The sequence below is a fragment of the Anolis carolinensis genome, chromosome 5 (genome assembly GCF_035594765.1).
Source record: "Anolis carolinensis isolate JA03-04 chromosome 5, rAnoCar3.1.pri, whole genome shotgun sequence".
Taxonomy (NCBI): domain Eukaryota; kingdom Metazoa; phylum Chordata; class Lepidosauria; order Squamata; family Dactyloidae; genus Anolis; species Anolis carolinensis.
Genome location: NC_085845.1, coordinates 46,158,314 through 46,183,717, shown reverse-complemented (window position 1 = coordinate 46,183,717; position 25,404 = coordinate 46,158,314). Strand labels below are relative to the sequence as shown.

The 25,404-nt window shown below is 38.2% G+C and overlaps 2 protein-coding genes across 4 annotated transcripts in view; one reads left to right on the top strand and one right to left on the bottom strand.

The window, feature by feature from the left end:
- Positions 1 to 466: 466 nt before the first annotated feature.
- abce1 (ATP binding cassette subfamily E member 1) lies at positions 467 to 21,520 on the bottom strand. Its single transcript, XM_062980914.1, has 18 exons — positions 21,365 to 21,520; positions 14,188 to 14,360; positions 13,190 to 13,275; positions 12,501 to 12,598; positions 10,311 to 10,428; positions 9,378 to 9,515; positions 8,918 to 8,987; positions 7,159 to 7,255; positions 5,971 to 6,060; positions 5,126 to 5,247; positions 4,657 to 4,878; positions 4,210 to 4,269; positions 2,545 to 2,603; positions 2,335 to 2,445; positions 2,106 to 2,248; positions 1,856 to 1,978; positions 1,073 to 1,184; positions 467 to 944 (listed from the first exon to the last, which is right to left on the bottom strand). The coding sequence occupies exons 2-18, from the start codon at positions 14,288 to 14,290 to the stop codon at positions 897 to 899; spliced, it is 1,800 nt and encodes a 599-aa protein (XP_062836984.1). The 5' UTR covers positions 14,291 to 14,360; positions 21,365 to 21,520; the 3' UTR covers positions 467 to 896.
- A 75-nt stretch (positions 21,521 to 21,595) lies between these two features.
- The window catches only part of anapc10 (anaphase promoting complex subunit 10), a 116,919-nt gene continuing 113,110 nt past the window's right edge, over positions 21,596 to 25,404 (top strand). The window contains exon 1 of one of the 3 annotated variants that reach the window (XM_062980917.1): positions 21,596 to 21,715. The gene's annotated coding sequence lies outside the window, so the exon portion shown is untranslated. The remainder of the gene's footprint in view (positions 21,716 to 25,404) is intronic. The other 2 variants (XM_062980915.1, XM_062980916.1) reach the window with 2 other exon arrangements.

Here is a 25,404-nt window from a genome sequence, read left to right as displayed (position 1 = left end):
CAAGAGCAGAACTCCTGTCACAGGTCCTCCTTATATAGGAAATTCTGGTAGGAAGAGTGGAAATGTCAATATATCCGTATTTACCTGAATATAATATACCATTGATAGTAATACATACCTCACTTTTGGCTATTAGCCAATAATAGGTGAGCATGATATTTGAGCAAATATGGTAATACTCCAGTTGACAGAACAGACTTCCATGGCTCACAGTAAAACAGGATTTTTACATTGGTGTTGACAATGCCACAACTGTGATTAAAAATGGGTTACACTTCCATAACTACGATAGTGAATGCCAGGCTATGTCTTCTTGTGTAATACATTCAACGCTCAGGAAATCTGATTATTTCACAAGGAGCATAAACTCAGTGATACTGGATAACGAACCCACCTTGCTCTCAAGACAAGATTATGCACAATATTTGAACATCAAGAACTTGATTCACTGATATTCCAGCAGTGATAGATTTAGGTGGACATTTATTTATGAAACCCTCATTTACAGAGAGCCAGATCTCTTAAAATAGCAATTTCTATGTCTTGACATTTTTTGTAAACCATCTTGTACAGAAAAACGACGGAAAGACTTAAAATTGGAAACATGTCAGCATTTGGTATATTAATAAGTTACATCTGAACCCAAACTTTCCTGTTGTGAAAAAGGAGTCTCTTAGCACGATGAATTTCAGATGTCTCTGCTTTGAAATACTACACCCAAAAGATGGCCTTATTAGGCACCAAAACGTTGTACTGTACTGATACTGGGCAGCAGCGGTTACAGGCCAGTAACATTCTATTTTGACTTCTGGAATGAGCACGGTATTTTAAAACCTGATTGCTTTTAATGTAACAAAAAAAAAATCACTGTTACAAATTGATGGCCAGCTTTTTCTTTAATCATCTAAGAAAAAGTAATTTCCACTTTTCTTCTGTTCCACATCCTGGAAAAGGAAAACAAGATATCTTTAGTAACAAACTTGCAACTGCCAACAGAACACCATGTATATTTTGCAGACAAATAATATTCTACAAAAGAAACATCAATGTTTATCATGCCTTCTGCTCTTACCTTGATTGAATTGAGTTTGTTTATTCTTGGTCTGTAATTATTTGGATCTCTTCTGAAGGTGATTTCAAGCTGAGACAAAAACTTATTCATTCCAGCCAGAAGAGTTTGTGGGCTGTAAAAATAGGGAAAATAATCAGCTTATAAAGTAAATGAGAATTATTTGACACTTGAATAAAAATAGCAGTTCCGTCACTACAATAAATTCAACCCATGCTATATAAACTAGATTTTGTGTTTGCCTGAAGACCATTATTTTGAATACTGTATACTTTCTGGTGACAGGGGCTGTTCCTGGAGCTTGTTCTATGGTCCTCATCATGATATGGCCTAGCAGCAAGTTAATCTCCCATCTACAGATACCTGAATGTTAATTATGCTCCCATCTATGAGTAGGTACTTTTTTGACTCAGGAGTTTCCAGAGTAAGCAAGGGACCACTGTCTTCAGTGCTCCAAGACAACACCACACATTAACAAGGTTAAATAAAAAAAACCATTCCAATAATGTGGTTCTTCCCTAATGGGCAGGACCGGTATCCATGGGAAGCTCATGTCACAGTAATACTTGGAAAATAAGCAATCATACAAAGTAACATTACATACTGTATGCCAGGCATGGGCAAACTTTGGCCCTCCAGGTGTTTTGGACTTCAACTTCCACAATTCCTAATAGCCGGTAGGCTGTTAGGAATTGTGGGAGTTGGAAGTCCAAAACACCTGAAGGGACAAAGTTTGCCTATGCCTGCTGTTAGTCTTCTCTTTTGCCAATCCAGGCTGCTTGTTACCTGTTTGCCACTGTGCACCTGGATGGAATCCCATCAAAAACAATGACACGATCCGCTAAGTAGGTAGCCATGATGAAATCATGCTCTACCACAAAGGCAGTTTTTTTAGCATGGAGAATGAATCTGAAAGACACAGAAAAATATATTATGATGCTTTCACAAATGGGAGCAAGAAATTATTTTCAGATACCAAGGAAACTACATTTGGGCATCCATCCATCCCTCTTTCCTCATTTACCACCCAACATACCTTTTGACAACTCTAGCAGCCATCAGACGTTGTTCTGAGTCCAAGTAGGCAGAAGGCTCATCAATCAGATAAACATCAGCAGGCTTGCCGAGGCAGAGAGCAAGAGCAACGCGCTGCAACTCACCACCAGACAGTGTTTGCACCTGGTAGAAGAAACATTTGAAAGGGTCACTCGGTATATTCACAGAAAGACCCCCAAAGATCAATCGCTGTATCACGTGGACAATACCTCTTGATCAATGATATTTTCAATCTGCAGAGGTTTCATTACATCTGTCACAAACTGTGGATGAGTGTAGGCATCTCGAATCTTTTCATGGAGCAGTTGGCGCACACTTCCCTGTTCAAGTAAGAAGTTCAGTTCAGCACCCCTGGTTCATATTATGCCATTTTTAATTGCAAATGCAGAGAAATGAAAAAACCAACTGGCCATACTTACAGTGGACTTAGGGCTGATCTTTTGTGGCTTATAACTAACATTTAGAACTGGCACTTCACCTGAAAGAAAGAGATTGCATGCAGTCATCTGTCTGGAATATTAAGGATAAAAGGATATGTTTCTGTGTATTAGAACTTTCTCCCTAAGATAATTAAATGTTAGCTTCTAAAACCTGCCATACACACAAGGAGGCCTCTAGAACGGGTGTCAAACTCATTTTCATTGAGGGTCCCATCAGCCTCATGGTTGTTGTCTTCAAAGGGCAATTGAATACATGGACCGATAATCTGTGGAAACGGGACCAACTATAATGTTTTTACATAGTGTCGGTTCTCTTTAGTTTTCATCTAATTTAGATCCCCATAATGACAACTCCCATCATTTGCTATTATCTGTTATGTAAACTGGGGATAATGGGAACTGAAGTCCAACAGCACTTGTAGCTCTTAGGTTGGGAAAAGGTTAAGGGACGTTTTGAAGCCAGACTTTATATCCGCATGTCTTATATCTAATTTTAAATCTCACTATTCTGACAAAACAAAACAAACTGCATCCTTCCAGATGTTACTGTATCACAACTCCCATCAGCTCTAGTCATGTCTAATGAGGAATACAGGAGTTGCAGCCCAGCATCTAGAGGGTCACATAAATTGACATGGCAAGCTTGATTCGGCCCAACAGTCTTGGTCTGACACTAGTGCTCTAGACCTTAATTGGGTTTTTAGTTAAAATATATGCATCTAATGATGTAATTAAGCTGCGGTTCATCTAGGCGTTTCCCTGGGCAACGTCTCTGTAGGCTGTCAATTCTCTCACACCAGAATCAAATATGTTCTTAAATCACATCTGACACAAAATGGCTTTTACCAACTTTAGTGAGATTAGGTATTAGATATGTGTTGGTAGAATAATAATTATTTTTTCTCATTTTTTCCCTTCCCTCCTATATTTTTGAATGTTTATTATTTTGTGGCAATACAGATTTCTGGTATTAAATACAATAAATACATGAATACATTTGAAAAAATATGTGCATGTTTTTGACACTAGTAGGCAGAATTCAACTGATAAAAGTCTGAAGCCAGACAGGCATGATCCAAAGAACTGAATAATAGGGCTGCCCCCCTCTCATCATGAAGAAGAGACCTGTGCTACCTGTGGTCCTCCAGGTTGTGCCGGGACTCAAACTCCCAAAAGCCCGAGCCAGCTTCTCAATTCTGGGAGCTAAAGTCCAAAATACCTAAAAGGGCCACATGTTGTGCAGGCCTGATGTAGAACAACCCTAAAACCAGGGAAATGAGACACACATCTCCTCCCCTCTGCAATTCCATTCACAGTTCTAAGGGTGCATCATGGCAATACATATGCCAAGGGATCCATGGCCATCCATTCATCTAAGTCAGGCATAGATAAACTTCGGCCCTCCAGGTGTTTTGGATTTCAACTCCCACAATTCCTAATGGCCGGCAGATGAACTGGTGAGGGGAGTACAATGGGTACACTATCTGTTATATAACTTTGCTTAAGGGCTTTTGTACAGCCAATGAGAAACTAGACCAATCTATCCAAAGCTAGGTGCTATGGGCCTGTTAATAAAAATGTTATCCACGTATTCAGCTATACATTAAACCTTATGTAAATATTATAGCAATATATAAACATTACTTTTATCATCAGGTGTAAGTCTCCCTGCAAGCATGCGAATGAATGTGGTTTTCCCAGTTCCTAAAAGAAAAAGAAAACAGGTAGGATCAGACTATGTGTCAAAAGAATGTTTGTGGGTCAATTTTTAATAAAAACAAAGATTTGTCTGCATAGAATAAGGTTGGGCCAATGGACCTTTCGATGGAATTCTAAAATAGCCATAGTCATTGTACTATGATTCCCAGTTCTAGGGAAAAGGAAGGGTAAAAAGTTAACAATAAGAAGAAACATCTTGCCTTCAGCATACTGAAGTTCAACAACTATAGACCTCTGTCCTCCATTTAAACCTTTAATAAGAATTGAGGGTGTTGAAATTTTAACAATCAAGCAGTATCTTTGTCTGACAATTACAGATATAAATCTGTCAACATTGATTACACTAATGATTCTAAATTGAAAGATACTCACCATTTTCTCCCAGCATCACCATTATTTCAGAGTCAGTGAATTCTCCAGCTACAATTGACAGCTCGAACTCGCCCATCTTTTTCTTCATTCCAGGATATTTATACATACACATCTTCTTAACTTCTTCTTCATTAGCTGTTTCTGCTACCTTAAAAACTAGTGATGCATCTCGGAATCTTAGATTTTCAGTCGGAACATAGCCATCCAAGAAAATATTTATACCTGTAAAACAGAAGCTATTATTAGGGAGAGTACTAAAACTAAACCATTAATTTATCAAATCACTATATGGCAATAATATCACTTCCAAATATATACCACATGCTTTGTTCTTCCCTTCTTCACACATTGATATGTGTGTGTTCATATGAATTATAGAAGTAGAAATGTCAAATTATTCACAGCATAAGTAAATATTCTAGAGAAAAAGGACAGAAAACACAGGGGAAAAAAGTCTGAAGATTATTACCTTCTCTTACGCTGAATGGCATAGTGACAACACCATAAGCACTCGGCACACCATATAAGCAACAAATAAAATCAGAGAGATAATCAAGAACACTCAGGTCATGTTCTACAACAATGATGTATCTGGAAGAGAAATGTTAGAGGTTTGTTTATAGCAAAGGATTGACAGATTTTATTCAAGAAAAAGCTTACCAAAGCCAAAATTGACATTACATTTTATTACTGACTGTCATTGCCATGTAAAAAGTGTATTCTCGGCACCATGATAAGTAGAAAAAAATATTTTAAATTCCATTAGCAGATTTTTATCTAAACATGTATAAGAATAAATTCTTTCTTTCCATTTATCTGTCAGATTAGTTGTAATACATACTAACAAGACGATAATCCAAGTTTTGTATACTCTAGGAAACATGTAGGACAGCAACCAAAACTCTAAAAACTCTGAAGATGATGTCTAGGATTTTACAAAGATATGGTATTAAATAAACCTGTCCCATAAATAATTTGGATTGCAATTCCCATAAAGGACTGACTAGTCATGCTGACAGTTAAGCTCCAAGATGTAAATAAAATTTTCCCACTTACATCTTTTTAAAAATCAGAAATGACCTTTTATTTTAGAGTTTTGTTTTTTTAAAGGACCACTTCTGGTCCACATAGTTGGGGATGACAAAGACATAGAAAAATTGCATTCTAAAGGATGCAAGGGACATTAAATAAATGTAAATTTTACAAGCATCTTTTTCAGAGATTAGTAACATTTATCTCTGACGTCTAGCAAGGAGTGTGGCTATGTTATGTTTCAACCTCAGTTTTAAAAGACAACATTTGTACAGTGCTCACCTGTCTGGGTTTATTAAAGATCGTATAGTAATGGCAGCCTTCAGACGTTGCTTAACATCCAGGTAGCTGGAAGGTTCATCGAACATAAAGCTACCCAAAATAAAGAAAATATTTTAATTTCATTAATATACATTCTTCCTTAGATGGCATCATCCTGACAAATAATGAACTCAGGAGACAACCAAGAACTGAGAAATAATAGTTACATTGGTATGCTAGGTGAAGCTGAATACATTAAGAGTATAATGTATTTTAAAAATCAAACCACCGCCTTGGCAAATTAATCCCATGATGACCTAACAAGGTTTGGAATATAATTACATATTTGAAAGGATGTCACATTGAGGAAGGGGCAGTATTGCTTTCTGCTGCTCTAGAGATCAGGACAAGGACCCATCGTTTCAAACTGAAGGAAGAGAGATACCATCTAAATATTTAGAAGAATCTCCTGACAATAACAATGGAATGTGTTGCCTTGGAGTGTGGTGGGCCTCCTTCTCTGGAGGCTTTCAAGTAGTCTCTTCCAATCCTAGGATTCTATGCTCTGTACCCTTCAGTAGGCACTAAATATTGAATCGGTTGGAAAGTGGAAAATTGCGACCAGAGCAGCAAGGCATGTAGAGGGAACTGATCTGCTTGAAATGACAATTTCAAGTACTTTGGAAAACATGGTTGGCTGCAACCATGAACTATAGCTACCTTGTCAAAGAATGAGGATTCATTCCCACGTTTTGCTATATATCCCATTTGTCAGGAATCTAACAGTACTCCCATCCTTTTCATTATGTTCTGACATATTATCTATAGCAGTTAACAGTCCACTAGAAGATTCCAATTGCCAGATTCAGTTGGTTTTGGGTCCCTTAGACCCTATTAGATTTACTCTCATTTCAAAATCTTGATAGAAAGATGCTCCCCTGCAACCAATGAATTGTATCTGAATTTCATGGTCAAATTTAGAAAGAATCAACCAACAGCGTAGTACTCCTGGGAGGACAGTTTACCCTCATGGACATGGTAGTGAAGCCAAGACAAAGCTAATTATCCTTTATAATTTTACTTCTGTAAACAAACAAACAAATAAACAAAAAAGCTGTGACAAAAACAGAACTACATTTTGCACATGGGATCCTCATTTTGTATCAGCCCAAATAGCTACTTATGTTTCCTACAAACATTGTTACATACATATCAGCCTTTTGGATGCAAACTACAGCACAGGCAAATCTCTGAAGTTCTCCTCCCGAGAGATCTTCAACATTTCGTTCTCTTAGATGAGACAAATCTGCAAGAGATATGCACATTTATTTTTGCATACATACACACATATACAGATTAAATACTCACTTCTATGCATAGTAAGTTCCTGCAAATATTTCACTTTGCACACACAAGTTCCCCTGTACAACAAAACTTCAGCCCTTCTTCAGTGAAAAAAAATAGCTGCATAAGAAGCTGGACTGGATGCAAAGTCCTTTTCCGTTTACAGAATGGGCTAAACTTCAAGCAGAGGTACAGTAGAGTCTCACTTATCCAACACTCGCTTATCCAACGCATTTTTGTAGTCAATGTTTTCAATATATCGTGATATTTTGGTGCTAAATTTGTAAATACAGTAATTACTACATAGCATTACTGCATATTGAACTACTTTTTCTGTCAAATTTGTTGTATAACATGATGTTTTGGTGCTTAATTTGTAAAATCATAAACTAATTTGATGTTTAATAGGCTTTTTCTTAATCTCTCCTTATTATCCAACATATTCGCTTATCCAACGTTCTGCCGGCCCGTTTATGTTGGATAAGTGAGACTCTACTGTAGATGGATTTGTTGATTTTTCTTTCTCCATAACAGCAATGATTTTATTTCTTACTCACCTCAAGGCGGGGCACAACATAGTTAAAAACACACCATTGTGAAACAATCTCCCAACGCTATTTCTCTTACAGTCCCACTGATCCCCAAGCAGATTTCAAGGGCATGCAACCATCCAAAGATGAAGGAATGAACAGCAGAAGTAGCCCCTTTCTCTAACAGGAGCATCTTGTCAGCTCTACACAGGAATGCTAGATTCATCTCTCTCCATTGTTCGCCTGGACTTGCCTCTGCATCAAGGCAAATGTGGATTTGCCTCAGTAGCAAAGTGAATGAAGATTTATTTGTTTACTGTATTTATATACCACTTTTCTCACCCCGGTGGGGGGGGGGGGGGCTCAAAGCGTTTACAACATATTAATGATTGTTAAATTAATAGCATATGAAAGATGACTGTCATTGGAGCTTGAAGCTACAACAGAATGCACAGCTCAATGAAAAACAAATCGTAATTTATTTTCAGGTTGCCAACAGTTTTAAGTTATCTTGGATTATGGTTCTTTGCAGAAATGTAGGGGCTCCAATTTAATAGGTCACCTCTAAAAAATTCTAAAACTCAGCTCAGCAGGTACAACTATGGTGAACTTGTGGATGACCAAATATGAATGGTTTTGATGTCCACTATATTCCTAAAAAGTGGTGAGGAACAACTTCTATTGTTTCTTAAGGTCTTTGATTTTCGAGTTTTGACCAGTACACTTATGAATAACTGGACAATTTTCTGTTCTCTTTTTTCCAGTCAAGGTTACATAGAGCATTGAAACCAAAGGGAAAGGTTCATCACAACCAACATAATTCTTAGGGATTGTAAAGAGACTAAAGCATAACTTAGTCTGGATTCAATTCACTATTAATTATCTCAGCATTCTGGATTTAACATCAGTGTATGTACATATATAGAGATATAAATTTTAAAAATGCCAGAAAGTATAATTTCCTTAGTAACTAATATGCGATGTTTTTCATTGTGCAGTCCACTCCACTGTATAATAGTTTTGACATAAAATTAAAAATAATTAAAATGAAGTATAAACTCATCCCAATAACTTTATGTAAAGACATCACTTACCAAGCTGCTGACATACAATAGTCTGGGTGCCTGTTTCATCCTTTCGGTCCAATATAGTGCCCACTGTTCCCTATAATGATAAGACCACATCCAGGTTTTAATAATAATAATAATAATAATAATAATAATAATAATAATAATAATAATAATAATAATATTTCTTACCCACCTCTCCTCATGGCTCAAGGCAAGTTATAGAATAATTAAAACACATAAACATCGTAAAAAATATAACTACACATACTAAAAGGTACCTCTATAAAATATAGATTAAAATACCCAGAGATTAAACAAAGGACATGAGTTTAAAATTCATGCTTTAAGCCACAAATGAATTACTATATGACATCGGCTTTCTTTTACTACAGATGAGAACTTGCACTTTAAATCTTTTCCAAACAATTGAAAAAACCACTGCTATTTGAGCTCCTCTTCATGATTACTCCATCATTTCACTCACTTTAGCTGCTTTGGGAATCTGGTCCACATACTGAGGTTTAATGATAGCTTTAAGATCATCTTCTAGAATCTTTGTGAAGTAGTTCTGCAATTCAGATCCTCGAAAGTAAGTCAGGATTTCTTGCCAATCAGGTGGATCCTATATAAGAAATATTTAATACAAGTATTTTAGGGGTGCAAAAACATGCCAAGACAATACATCAGGTAGTACAGTAGAGTCTCACTTATCCAAGCTAAACGGGCCGGCAGAAGCTTGGATAAGCGAATATCTTGGATAATAAGGAGGGATTAAGGAAAAGCCTATTAAACATCAAATTAGGTTATGATTTTACAAATTAAGCACCAAAACATCATGTTACACAACAAATTGGACAGAAAAAGTAGTTCAATACGCAGTAATGCTATGTAGTAATTACTGTATTTACGAATTTAGCACCAAAATATCACGATATATTGAAAACATTGACTACAAAAATAGCTTGGATTATCCAGAGGCTTGGATAAGCGAGGCTTGGATAAGTGAGACTCTACTGTATATGGAGCATGTATTTCAAGTTATCCTGTAGGGGTATTTGTTAATGACATATCTTGGAAATGGGACCCAAGTCTAATACTTGAATTCATTTATGTTTCACATTTACCTTTCACACATAGATTGAAGATAATTTTATGAACAATATTTTTAATACTTTTATACATGAAACAAAGTTTGTGTACAATGAACCACTAGAGATAACCTTGTCAATACTGTAGCCTTCCCATGTAGACAATTTTGGAGAACTTTGGATTCTGGAATTTTGGATATTATGCAAGGCCCTTCACTTTTAGTTTCCATTTTGGTGCAGCAGGGCATGCTTGCTCCCAATGCAGCTACCTATTCCTACTTTAAAATAATGTTAGATCAGCATCATTGGGACATGCTTTTAATACCTACATCATATTTCCCAAGGTTTGGCTTCTGCTTTCCTGCTAAGATTTTCAAGGCAGTAGATTTTCCAATACCATTTGTTCCAACCAACCCCAGCACTTCTCCTGGACGTGGAATAGGCAACCTTCATAAAATAAGCAGAGTTAAAACTAAATGCACAAATCAATATATTATACAAGAAATATATTCTGCCCTTCCAATCGTTATACATATACTATGTTACTTAGCATCAACAATTGTTAAGAAACGAAAGGAGCCAGCATGCACAGCCAAGAATTAACATTAACCAAGGTTATTTCTCTTCATTATCTCTGAAGCTTTTTTTTTTTTTAATTAAAACCTGTACTTGAATTCCCTGGCATAAACTACAAACAGAACAAATTTACTAAAGATATGAATAATAGCAGAAATATATGTCCTCAGTACTCAACAAATGTATTTAAAAAGAGTATATGCATTTGAAAAAAATGACTCTCAAGTTCCAAAAGCACCCATGCCTGATTGCTCAAAAGCAGAACCCACACAAGAAAAAAAGTAGCTCCCTGCATGCCAACAAGAAATTGTATTCCTTCCTTTTAATAATTTAACACACATCTCTCTGTGGAGCACAATTATGCTAAATCATATTTTGAAAACCAAATCAATGGGTAGCATCAAATTCTTCTCATATTATCCTCCTAGGGCATTCACACAGAGCACAGCACACAAAGAACATGTTCCCATCTGTAGAGATTATCGCAACAGTTTCTATGATTGACAATCAATTGGCTGTGGTGCAGGCTGTTGAGCAGCTGCAATAAATCACTCTGACCATGAGGTCATGAGTTCGAGGCTAGCCCGTGGCGGGGTGAGCACCTGTCAATTAAAAATAAAAAATAGCCCCTGCTCGTTGCTGACCTAGCAACCCGAAAGATAGTTGCATCTATCAAGTAGGAAATAAGGTACCACTTATAAAAGTGGGGAGGCAAGTTTAACTAATTTATGACCTGGAATGAGGAAGTGCCGTCAGAGTGGATGATGAAGCAGCTGCTTCCCCCCTGTGGCCAGAATCGAACATCCCCTCAGGAGAAGGTTAAATTGCCTCTGCGTCTGTCTGTCTTGGTCTCTGTTTGATGTGTTTATGGGCATTGAATGTTTGCCCTATGTGTGTATAATGTGTCCTGAGTCCCCTTCGAGGTGAGAAGGGCAGAATATAAATACTGTAAATAAAAAATTATTGTAACGCCTTATATGCCTGCCTTCCGAAGACAAAAACCCAGAAGATCCGAATGGTCCAAAATGCGGCGGCCAGGCTGCTAGCGGGATCATCAATAAGATCCCATATTACACCGATTCTGAAACAACTGCATTGGCTACCAATAGAACATCAGATCTCTTACAAGATACTGATCCTAACATTTAAAGCTCGAAATGGCCAAGGACCATTATATCTTAGGGACCGCCTCATTCCTTTTATTCATCAGTGGTCACCTCGATCCTCCCAGGAAAATTTCCTATACGTACTGGGCCCTAGGGAGGTACGCCTGGAAGCTACAAGGCGTAGAGCCTTTTCGGCCTATGCTCCAATTCTGTGGAACTCATTGCCTCCATATGTTAGAGCAATGTCGGAGTTGCGACCTTTTGGAAAAGTGCTCAAGACTTGGCTGTTTGGTTGTGCATTTAAGTAAATCAGATCTATTTTGCCAAATAGTCACTGTTGAATGTTTTTATGTTGAATGTTTTTATTTTGTGGAATGATATTTTAAATTCGCTCGGAGCACTCTGGTGGAGAGAGACTAATTAAGAAATAAAGTGAAGTGAAGTGAAAAAAGAATTAGGAGATTGCTGCCATTCACATAAACATCTTAATTCAACCAGGAGCATTAAGGAATTCCTCAATAGTTTTGTTTTCTCGGCAATTTAACAATCCACATTTATCAGTTCACAGAATTAAGAAAAAAATGTGTTAAAAATTCCACAATGAAAAAGAAGTACAGAAGAAATAGACTTCAATTAAGCTCTTTCACTGACAAGAATCATGTTGATTGAATAGGAACTGGAACTTGTCAAGACCCTGCACACACCCCTGATAACTGGACTGGAGAAATTTGTCAAGATTTGGGGACCTTTACTTGTTTTGCAGAGAGCCCTCCCCCCCCTCACTCTAATTATTATGTATCACATTTAATTAAAATGAATCATTTATCAGAGAGATACCTGTGAAGTTTGAAGGCATTGGCACAATATCTGTGCGTTGTTTCTTTCTCCAGGTTGCTAGGTAAATTCACAATTGACAAGGCTCCAAAAGGACATTTCTGTAACATAAATGAGATTAGGTTACAGAGCAAAAGTCAGAAATCTTCTATCAATAGACAGATACACACATTAATGGGAAATGGTTCTGATCACATTTCTTTATTCAGACTAACTGCTACTAAATATTGACCTACTATATTAAACAGGTGAGTATCCCTTACCTAAATTCCACTAAATGTTTGGTTATTTAAAGTAATATAGCTGGGAGGCAATGGAGATCTCAAGTTTTGTTTGTCTCAGGAAAAACAAAACCAACCAAGGAATTTCATGTAATGGAACTCAAGTTGTAGATTTACTTAGAAAAATATACTTCAGAGCAAAAGGAATTATTTCTTTATCTAGACAGCAATGCACTCAGCTACATTTTTCACACAATATACTACCCCAGGCCTCATTCATGGTGAAATGAAGAGGAAGAGCCTGGCCACATTTGTATATCTAGCAGCAGGGAAAGAGTAGGCCAAATTATACACATCAAAGAATTTTATCACATACAGTCAGAAAGAGGTTACAAAGAGAAACACTTGAATTTAAGCTATCTGAAGGCAACATATGCTTTAAATAAATTATAATTGGCTAGGTATTCTTACCTTAATGCAAATACCGCAACCAATACACAATGTTTCGGAAATCCAAGCTATCTTACACTGTGTTGTTACTTCTATGCACAGTTTTCCTAATGAAAAAATAGAATTGAAAATTAGGGCACAGTGGTACTGATTAAGCATTAAGATTAAATAAAAAATCAACAGCACTGATTGAGATCTCAAATAATTCTGAATTTAAATCCATATTCATGCAATGGAGTTCTAGTGAAAACACTGGCTTGACTGCTTTATTTAGAACAAAAAAGGTCATTGTTGGCCAAATATGACATTTATCCCACTGGAAGATGTGCAAGCAAGTGCCATTCCAAACTGTACAAAGATAAAACAGATTATGGCCTGAACCTGTGTTAGATGATCTTAACTAGAACAAAGCCATTGATATATAGAATTTGCCTACAAGTTGACTTTTCCATTCAATTATGGGTTAATCAGTCTACTCTAAATGGGACTAAACAACATGATGTCAACCAATGTCTACATGAAAAAAAAATAATACAATGGTAAAATGAGAAATATTCAAAAACTCTTTAAGATGCTCACAGCTTAACATGGTTAGAGTGATGCAAAACAATCAAATCTTGAAAGCCTACCTGCAAAGGTACAGTGAAAAACTGTTTTTAGTTTATCAAGTTATCCTAATCTATTTAAAGGATAATAATCACTTTACATTTGTTCGTTCTTAATATTTGCGTTTTCAGTAACACCATTTTGAGAATTGCTACCGTTTATTCTTTCTGTATTTAATATCCTTCTGGCCTCAGTTACCATCTAGACGTAACAGTATCCCATCATTATTGTAACTACATCTGATTTTTTTGCATTTGTTCATCTGAAAGTCACTACAGGACTCTTGGTATGTCCCCCACCCCCAACTTCAATGACTACTCTTTTTGAATTTGGAGTCTAGAAATATCTTAACATAATTATTTTCCTGCTTAGATTCTCTACTCCCCAACCTACTTCTAGACAGGGATTCTTACCCATTCGAACCACAGGGCAGCTCTTCTTGCACTCCTGGCGGCATTTCTTTGGTTTACACTTGTCATGGTTTACAATAGCAATTCTTGTTAATTTATCAGCCATAGTAGGGAACTTAGAATTACATATATACACAAACTAAAGATCCAAGATGATGGAGGTGGGTAGTTCAGTTCTAGATAAAAACAAACAAGGCCATTAATAAATGCACAGAGTTACTGAATTATAGAATAAAAGATACTGGTAAAGACATGAACAGATACTTTTGTAACTGATTTTTTTATTGTGTCAGAAGTGACTTGAGAACATACTGCAAGTTGCTTCTGGTGTGAAAAAATTGGCAGTCTACAGAGACGTTGCCCAGGGGATGCCTGGATGTGTTACCATCCTACTGGGAGGCTTCTCTCATGTCACTTTGCAACTAATAATTGTGGACAAATCCAAGATGATTGGTATCAATAACTACCTTTTAGTCTGCTGTCCTTTTTTTAATCCTTAGGACCAGACTGGATAAAGGGTCCATCTATATTCTATACAGTTTTCAATTCTCCAAATGTGTTGGCTACAACTCCCCCATTCCCTAGCAAGTACTGGCTAGGGATGGGAGCTAGTGTATACATCTGTTGCTTACCAAGGGGATGGATGGACTTGACTGCTCATCAGCAGTAAAGGTATAGCAAGCAAGCCTTAGGGATACATCAAGGTTCTTGCTTTCTTAATGATCACCCATCAATCAGATTAATGAAGTTCACCCAAGAAGGAATTTTACCAACATATTTCACTAAGATGCCCATAAAAGGGGGGTGTTTCTGTCAATTAGATCAAAGAAACTCACCAGTCAACAATACTAAACAAACAGACCTCTTGTTTTCAACAGAGAAAGTTATGAAGAAATAATGAATGAATAATGAACGAAAAAAGTGCTTTCAGGTGATACATTGCAAACACAAGCTCTATCAAGTTCATATTTTAATAGTTTTGTATTCAGTATGAGAATCATTTTTAGGTACACATAATTAGTTTTCAATAAACCAGCAATATACTTTAGCAAAGCAAAAACTAGCATATTTGATTAACTGAACTATTAGACTTCTAATTGTGTATTAATCTGAAGCTGACAATTTATTTGATTTTTTTATCCAAACAAGTATATATGTATATATACCATAGTAATTTCACTCTCTCCTATATCTTAAGTGTGGCAGCTGACAGCCCATTTCAAGACTGGCATACTCAATAACACTAGTATTGACTCCCAATAAACCTCCTAGTAGAACTGTTGCCTCCTTCCTTAACTAATATCTATTATAAGCTAACAATACAATACATGTGTATGTATAAATAAGGAATGATGTACAAGTAAGACAGCCAGTATAGTGATTAGAGTTTTGACTACGATTCTGGAGACCAGGGTTCGAATAGTCATTTGACCATGGAAACCTTATGTAAACAAAACTCCCTTAACTTGAGGGTAAGTAAAAAAATCTCTAAATAAATCTATTCAAGAAAACTCCATGCTAGATCCACATTAGGATCAACCTAAGTTACAAATGATTAGACAGCATGCAACATTAGCAAATGTAGTCACATTTTGGGTTAGTCAGCATGATATAAGATACCTATAAAGACTGTGGATTAGTACAGTACACGTCAGCCCCAGTCAAATGAAATTTTTGAAAGACTGGAACAATAAGGAACTGAAATTACACAGAAGCAAAATAACTGAGAATAGTATTCATTTCAGAGAATATCACACTTCAAGAGTATCACACTTTTGCCTTTTGCAAAGGAATCTAATTATCTCTGACTGCTATGCTTCTTACCTCACCATAATTACTAAAATGGACGCTGCAAAATTATAAGGTGAATTACATGCTAGTATGCTTCCAGTTATGACTCTGGCTATGATCTTTAGCTATAAGTACACTATCATGAAAATCAGGTCTTACAAGCAGAACAAAGATGTATTGAAACTTTTTATTTTAAAATAGCCTTATGCCATTGGCATTTTACCCATTCAGACCAAGATTTGGCTAACTCCATGATGAAATCAGTATTGCTAAGATAAGGTTTGTTTCCTTGAATTATTGAGTTCAGCATAACAATCCAATACAAACATGTGACCTAACTTATCAAACATAAAGGTGTGATATACTACAGAGATAGTATACATAGCTTGACTATAATGAAATAAGATGGAAAACTACCTAGACAAAGAGACAGTACTGTTGTGACTGCGCCTTCGGGGATTATGGTTGATGGTGATGGAATTCGAAGAGGAAGAAAAAACCCTCGTGATGAGGGTTCACTGGAGGAGTTGCGCAGGAAGCGACTTAGAGAGCTATATGGGGGATCTTCTGAGGAAGATTCAGATGGGGAGATGGATGCTGAGGAACAGGTGGTGGCTGGGGAAGCGGACACTGAATGGGCACAGCCACCGGAGATGTCTGGGGATTTGGGGCTTATAGATACTTCTGAACCTGGGGTTTCTGCAGGAGCTGATCCCAATTGGGATGCTTGGAGAAGGGAGGATGGTTCTTTAAGTGTTCATGGGGCTAAGTGTGGGCAGGATGATTGGGGCTCCGATGAATTGCTAGGTACTCCAGATCCACGAGCTCTAGCTGTGTGGAGTTCAGACTCTGAGTAGATTTGGGACACCTGGTGTTTGGGTGTGAGTGTATGGTCACCCAGGAGGAAGGGGAATAAAATGGGAATGTTTGGCCACTGCACTTTGCGTGTGGCAAGGTGTTGCTGAGGCGCCATTGGGATCTCTGTGTTTCCATGAAGACTGAACTTGGACTATGATTTGAATCTGCTGATATCATCTAGCTTGGCTCTCGCTGTGTCTTATCGTGGACCTGTTTTGGATGACTGCACCCTATTCGGACTTTGGATTGAATTTGACCTGGCTTCTGTCTACGCCCTCTGACTGACGGCTACTCCCGGCTTCTGACTATTGGTTTGTCTTTCGGAATTTCTGCTGCCTCCTGACCTGACCTTGGATTCTTCTGACGACGGCTATTCATCATCCCTTTGAGGCTTTCGGCTTATCTGCACCGTGGAAGCAGCTTTACTGCTTTTCTAGTTTGTTTATTTTCCAGCAATTAACTCTATTTGTTTTCCAAAGCTGAATTGAAGCGTTATTTAGTTTTTTATTGAATGCCAGCATGAGAAATTAGCGTGGCTCGTTTTTGAGTTATTATTGTCCAATCTACTCTCGAAACACTGAAAAGTGAAGTGTTTCAAGGTTATTTCCTGTGTTTGTTACTTTTTGGCTTATCTTCGGAATAAACTTTGTTTTGTATGTTAACTGGCGTCTGACTCTTGACAGTATACATAGCTTGACTATAATGAAATAAGATGGAAAACTACCTAGACAAAGAGACGGTACAAAGTAGAGGAGTCTATCCTGATTGTATAATATTGTACCAAAAAGGTCATGCAGAACTATAATACTATCTATAGTACTTCATCAAAGACTGATCGACTTGCATGTTGAAGATTGCAATAACAAAAGGCTACAAACAGTATTCGGTTATTGCCAGCTTGGTGGGTCACAAACTCCATAAATCTAACCACAAAACAAACCTCAAAATGATTAAGAGTCAAGAGAACAAGCCCTATGAGGAGTGGCTTAAAGAACTGGGAATGTTTAGCCCGCAGAAGAGAAGGCTGAGAGGAGACATTATAGCCATGTACAAATATGTGAGGGGAAGTTAGAGGGAGGAGGGAGTTTGCTGCTGCCCTGCAGACTAGGACACAGAACAATGGCTTCCAACTACAGGAAAGGAGATTCCACCTGAACATTAGGAAGAACTTTCTCACTGTGAGAGCTGTTTGGCAGTGAAACTCTCTTCCCCAGACTGTGGTGGAGGTTACTTCTTTGGAGGCTTTTAAGCAGAGGCTGGATGGCCATCTGTCTGGGGTGCTTTTAATGTGCTTTTCCTGCTTCTTGGCAAGGAGTAGGTCTAGGATGGCCCGTGAGGTCTTGTCCAACTCTATGATTCTATGACAAACCTTCCTAATCTGTTATTTTCCGGATATATTATCCTGAGCATTTAGACCACTCTTACTTCTTTTAAAGTGTTCTAAATGCTCAGGATAATACAGCTGCATTTCCCAGATCTGCTTATAACTTCCCAGCCTCAGCACATATAAAGATGTTCCCAAGATTTCCTCTTCTTAACCCCTCTATGCCTATATCATTTAGTCTTCAGCAGACTGGAAATTCGGTGGAATGAATTATCTTTCTGATCTAAAACCAATATTAGTCCAAACTAATTAATGGGATTGAATTAGCTGTGACTAACAAGTCCTATTCAATTCAGAGAAAACTAAGTAGGAGGAGCATCTTTGGCACATAAAGTCATGAATTTTTAAGCACATATGGTAACAATTGATCTTACTATACAATCTGTATTTCAGAGGCTGAAGAACTAGAGGATAGAAAAAGAAGGAAAATAAAAAAATACCAAATATTGGTGAAAGGCTATACGTATCTAAACAAAGTTAACAACAGAATTAAAAAAAACACACACACACAATATGGGAAGAGGTTCACTTATACCTTATACTCAAATAGATGCTTTCTTAGAAAACGATACTGTTCACTTTGTTTTCCTTCTCTTTGATCCTGTGTATAAAACATCAACCTACTATAGAATACAGCAGCCCAGTTTGTTTTCCCATAACATCAAAGCGATTATTGTTGGATTACATTCTGCCATAAAGCTGGCAATGAAAGTGTCAATTACTGTGGAAAGAACAATTTGCTTCTTGGACTACAATATTCCAATCAGAAAATAGAGTTTAGTTTCTCCTTTGAGCCACCTGTGAACTTGTGGCAACCCCATGATTTTCAGTTTTGTCAGTTCCTGCCTCAGAAATATAGCCTACACCATCTGGTATTCGTTGGTGCCTCCTTAGTATACTACAAAAACAGGAAACTCAAGATATAAAATACAGAATTCTATTTGCTGCCCGACAACAGTTTTCTTATTACAGCAGATACTACTTCTAATATTAATATTCTCAAAATCAATTCCAACGTCAAACCGATATGCATTTGCTAGAGGCTCTCAACAAAAGTAAGATTAGCTTTAGACTGCAATTCTTGGACCTCTGATTATTATTAAAAGTCTCCAAACTGGTAATAACTGCCTTAGCTTGTCTGAGCATGACACTGTGATCAACCACTGAAATCAAGCCCTCAGCATGCCCCTTTGCCTTTTCAAAATGTCCAAGTTATATCTTGTGACTATTTAAGATATTGAGTAACTACGTTTCATTCTGCTTGGATATTAGGGCTGTGTACATTCACAATACACAATGCAATAGAGAACAAGAACAAGGGAACTGCTAATGTAATACCTACTAACAGAGTGATAATTGACAACAGCTAGGGCAGGCTTAATTTTTTAAAAAACCGTGGTTTGTGTTTGCTGCTGGAAAAAAACCATTTAGACAATAGGCACAAAGGGGACTTCACTGAAGGTACAAACTTCTCTAATTTCTGAATAATATGCTTCTGATAAAGAAGAAGAAAGCTTTGGATGCATCTACATCAGGCATGGGTAAACTTTGGCCCTCCAGGTTTTTTGGACTTCCAGTAGGCTGTTAGGAATTGTGGGAGTTGAAGTCCAAAACACCCGGAGGGCCAAAGTTTGCCTATGCCTGATCTACACTGTAGGATTAATGCAGTTTGACACCATTTTCATTGCCATGACTCAATGTTATTGAATCCTGGGAGTTGCAGTTAACTCTTTATTTTTAAATAGTGTTTGGTTTAATTCAGTTTTAATGTTTATAGTCTTTATGATTCTTATAGTTTCTTACATTGTTTTTAGCCTGTCCACCGCCTGAAGTCTCTATTGAGTGAAAAAAGCAGCGAACAAATAAAGATCATTATAATTTTACTTTTCTGCCAATGAATGCTGGTGCCTCACCAAACTACATCTCCCAGGATTCCATAGCATTGAGCCATGACAGTGAAAGTGGTGTCAAACCACATTAATTATGCAGTGTAAATGAACCATTTAACAAAAGCAGCAGCCTGTGTGCTTAAGATAAGCTCTGGAAAGAGCCTAGCTGGCTGTTAACAAATGGGGTGGAGACAACGCCTGAGGATTCAATAACCTCTGGAGATGGGAGGATGCACACACCTCACACAATTATAACAGTTTCACAGCACTGGGTTGCTGTGAGTTTTCTGGGCTGTATGGCCATGTACCAGAAACATTCTCTCCTGATAGCAGGCATCCTCAGGGGTTGTGAGATCTGTTGGAAACTAGGCATGTGGGATTTATATATCTGTGGAAAGCCCAGGGTGGGAGAAAGAACTCTTGTCTATTTGAGGCAAATGTGAATGTTGCAAAGGCAAGTGTGAATGTTGAAAAGGACCAGCTTGATTAGCATTTGATGGACTTGCAGATTCAAAGCCTGGCTACTTCTTGACTGAGGGAATCCTGTCTTGGGAGGTGTTGGTTGGCCCTGATTGCCTAGCTTCTAACAGACCTCACAACCTCTGAGGATGCTTGCCATAGATGTGGGCGAAACATCAGGAGAGAATGTTCCTGGAACATGGCCATACAGCACAGAAAACTGACAGCAACCAGTGATTCCAGTCATGAAAGCCTTCGACTACACAATTTCACAGCACTTCGCCTTTAATTAGTCCACCCTATGGTAGTACAGGTAGTTACAAATCCTAAGATCCCGTCTGGTGGGTCCATGAGCCGGTAGGCTGTTAGGAATTGTGGGAGTTGAAGTCCAAATCACCTGGAGAGCCGAAGTTTGCCCATGCCCGTCTACACTGTAGGATGAATGCAGTTTGACACCATTTGAGCTTCTAAGGCTCAACGCTGTAGTCTTGCAAGGAATTTAGGCGGTCTCTGAAAAAGAGTGGTGGTGTTGCCAAGCTGCAGCTCCCATGATTCCATAGCACTGCAAAGTGGTGTCAAACTGTATTAATGCTAGAGCTTAGATGAAGTCATAACATCTACTAAGCATCTACTAAAGTAAGCCCTAAGTTGTACAGAGCGGATGTGGCAGAAGAAAGGGAGGGCCGAGAGGCAGCGCCCAACTTACCCCTAGCTGCCAAAGAGGCCCCAATTGGAAGAGTCAAGAAGCAAGAGAAGGCCCCAAGGCCGCTACCATCTTTTCCTCCTGAGTTTTACTCACCAGCGGAGAGTCTGGAAGGAAAGGGAAGAGGAAGCCCCCCTCCGAAGGGGCCGGGAAGGGGAAGCGGGCCGGGCGCCGTGGCTCTTACACAGCTGGACACGGAGGCAACGTGCTCCGCCTGCCACCCGGCCAAAATGGCCGCCGCCCTCGAAGGAGGAGCCGAAGCGCCGGAAGTGCCCTTAGAGGCGGTCTGGCGCGTGACGCCATCGCTTAGCGACGCGGGCCGCGACTGTGAAGCCAATAGGGGGCGGGCTGAAAAGGCTCTTCGGGAGGACCAATCGGGAGGCGCGACAGGGAAGTGGGCGTGGTCAGGGAGCCACTGGCGGGCGGCTGTCACCGGTTGCGAGGCGCGTAAGTAGCAACTTCCTAGGCCCTTTCCACACAGCTGAATAAAAGCCCACGTTATCTGCTTTGAGCTGGAGTACATGGCAGTGTGGACTCAGATAACCCAGTTCAAAGCACATATTGTGAGTTATCTGCCTTGATCAGGGGTCCTCAAACTTTTAAAGCAGAGGGCCGGTCCACAATCCTTCAGACTGTTGAGGGGCCGAATTATCATTTGAAAAAAAAAAAACGAACCAATTCCTATGCACACTGCACATATCTTATTTGTATTGCAAAACAACAACAACAACAATGAAAGAACAATACAATATTTAAAAATCAAAACAATTTTAACCAATATAAACCTATCAGGATTTCAATAGGAAGTGTGGGCCTGCTTCTGACCAATGAGATAGTCAGGTCAATTAGGATTATTGTTGTTATGTGCTTTTAAGTCATTTCAGACTCTGGGCGAGCCTAAGTCTAAAATTATTTATTTATTCATTTACTACATTTATTTACTACATTTATATCCCGCCCTTCTCACCCCGAAGGGAACTCAGAGCAGCTGTATCTACATGCCATATATTATATTATTAGCATAGCACTTTATCTATGTTGTGAGTTTACAACCTATGATGTGCACTTTGCTAATCTACTATTACAACCTCACTGTTTTTAAATTCTATGTTTTTAATAAGTGTGTTTTTATTCTTTTTGATTAATGTGCAAATATTACAATTGGTGCATGTTATTGTTTATTGATGTATTGTATATTGTTATTGTTTTGTATTTGATATTTCTGTGAGCCGCCCCGAGTACCCTCCGGGGGAGATGGTGGCGGGTTACAAATAAACTTATTATTATTATTATTATTATTATTATTATTATAACACAATATTAGCATTATATATTACTATATTGAACTATACCACTATACTGTAATATTATATGTGAAAAAATCGGGGCTATGTTTGTTTTATTGTTGCTTTTATTGTTGTTTTTATTGTTTTTATTGTTATTTTAAAGCTAAGTGTATTGTTTTAATCTGTTTCTATAAACCGCTCTGAGCTAAACTGGGAGTAGCGGTATACAAGTTTAATAAATAAATAAATAAATAACATATAATTAATATTATTATATGATATTATTAGTGTTAGATCGTATAAAATGATAATATTATTATCAATATCATATGTATATACAATATATTATATTATTAAAACTGATATAAAAATATTATATTATAAATGAGGGCGGGGGCCAGGTAAATGACCTTGGAGGGCCGCATCCGGCCCCCGGGCCTTAGTTTGGGGACCCCTGGCCTTGATATTCTGGGGGCCCTTCCACACAACCATATGACCCAGAATATCAAGGCAGAAAACCTCACAATATCTGCTTTGAACTTGGTTATCATAGCCCCCTTCCACACAGCTAAATAAAATCCCATGTTATCTATCTGCTTTGAACTAGAATAAATGGCAGTGTGGACTCAGATAATCCACTTCAAAGCAGATATTGGGTTCTTCCACACAGCCCTCTATCCCAGAATATCAAGGCAGAAAACACACTGCCATATAACCCAGGGCCCTTCCACACAGCCCTGTATTACAGAATACCAAGGCAGAAAATCCCATATTATCTGCTTTGAACTGGGATATATGGCAGTATGGACTCTGATAACCCGGTTCAAAGCAGATATTGTGGGATTTTCTGCCCTGATATTCTGGGATATAGGGCTGTGGGGAAGGGCCCCAGTTCAAAGCAGATAATGTGGGATGTTATTAAGCTGTGTGGAAGGGGCCACTGCGGAATTTTCTCTCCTGATATTCTGGATTATATGGCAGTGTGGAAGGGCCCCTATTCCAATCCTGGCCCCACTTCTCTAACCCAGGGCCCTTCCACGCAGCCATATAACCCAGAATATCAAGACGGGTAATACACAATATCTGCTTTGAACTCGATTATTTGACTTTACACTGCCATATAATCCAGTTCAGAGCAGATAATGGATTTTATACAGCAGTGTGGAAGGGGCCATATTTAACCACAACATTTTCTCCCATGTTCGGCTTTTAATTTGCTGTCCATTTTATGTAGTGGATCTTGGTTAATACATTTTGAATGGCCCAAGCCAAAGGGTACATCTACATTGTAGCATGGATGCAGTTTGACACAACTTTAGCTACCATGGCTCCATGCCATGAAATCCTGGGAATTACAGTTTGGTGAGGCACCAGCCCTCTTCGGTTAAAGATGTTATAATAAATAATAACAGAACTTTATTTCTATCCCTCTCTATCTCCCCAATTGAGACTCAGGGCTCTTAACAACATGTAGTGGCAAACATTCAATGCCATAAAAGGTAAACATCAAACATACGTTGTTGAAGGCTTTCATGGCTGGAATCACTGTGTTGCTGTGAGCTTTCTGGGCTGTATGGCAGGCATCCTCAGATGTCGTGAGGTTACCTCACAACCTCTGAGGATGGCTGCCATAGATGTGGGTGAAACGTCAGGAGAGAAAGCTTCTGGAACATGGCCATACAGCCCGGAACACTCACAGCAACCCAACAAAAATAAATTACCATAAAACAAATGAAAACACATTAAACATCGTCATCAAGCAATAATAAAACATTGCAACAAATTAGACATCACACAACTAAAATTTTAACTTAATAAACTATTGAAAAACCAGACTTGAAAACTGACATCAATAAATTTTTTTATAAAGCATTAAAATTTAAAAGGCATAGTAACAGACAGTTCCATATTTCATTCCATTTTGTTTTTGCTGAATGTTTCCTATATTATAAAAGTACAACTCCCAGGATTCCATAACTTTGAACCATAGCAGTTAAAGTGGTGTCAAGCTGGATTATTTCTACAGTGTAGACACACCCTTGGCCCTACTTTTCATAGAATCATAGAGTTGGAAGAGACTACCAGGGCCATCCAGTCCCACTCCCTGCCATGCAGGAATACACAACCAAAGCTGTAATTTGAAATTATTGCTCCGTTTCCTAGTATATGGAGCAGTAAATCCATATTTTATATGGTATTCTTTTCAACATTGAAATTGTCCCCACATGAAAGCCTTCACTTGGTGGGGGGCAGAATGGTGTTTGTGGAGGACACTGGCAGGGTTTGGGCTACATGTTCGCCCACTATAACCTGCATGTTAGTGGAGGGAGGGCCATTGGTGTCTCCTTCTCAGGGGGAACTATAGCTGTTCGTGGAGGCAGGAGGCTGTCTGTGTAAGTGGACACCTCCTCCTTGTACACACATACACATTTTTCACTTTTATTATGTGTATAGATATAGATATTAAACAGACAGATGAAAACCAACAAATAGAAAAGTTGTGGATATTTTGCACAGCAGAGAGTGCCTTTCTGTGTCTGATAAATGAATGACTCTTAATTATTTTTAATATCTCATTGGATACATTTTGAATGTACCATTAAGGATTAATTTCCTGTATAATGTAAAGAGGTGAATAATCCAACAAAGTCAAATAGAAAAAAATCTAAATTTTAGGACTAGAATCCCAGTGATGGGTCACACCACAGGTTCTCCTGTTTCTGCTAACAAATTCCCATTTACTGTAAGTTAATATGTTTCTCTAAACTAAGTGGCCCAACAGTTACTATCTATTTTCCCTTTAAAATTAACCTCTGAATTAACTGTCGGGAAATACATTGTACCTAACAC

What these genes read in the sequence shown, in the direction of transcription:
- abce1 (XM_062980914.1), bottom strand. Translation starts at nt 14,290, where the DNA reads ATGGCTGATAAATTAACAAGAATTGCTATTGTAAACCATGACAAGTGT. An exon ending in ACTTACACCTGATGATAAAA is followed by an intron (nt 2,604 to 4,209) that starts GTAATGTTTATA and finishes TCTTTCTTTCAG; the next exon opens with GTGAAGTGCCAGTTCTAAAT. An exon ending in AGATCAGCCCTAAGTCCACT is followed by an intron (nt 2,446 to 2,544) that starts GTAAGTATGGCC and finishes TTACTTGAACAG; the next exon opens with GGAAGTGTGCGCCAACTGCT.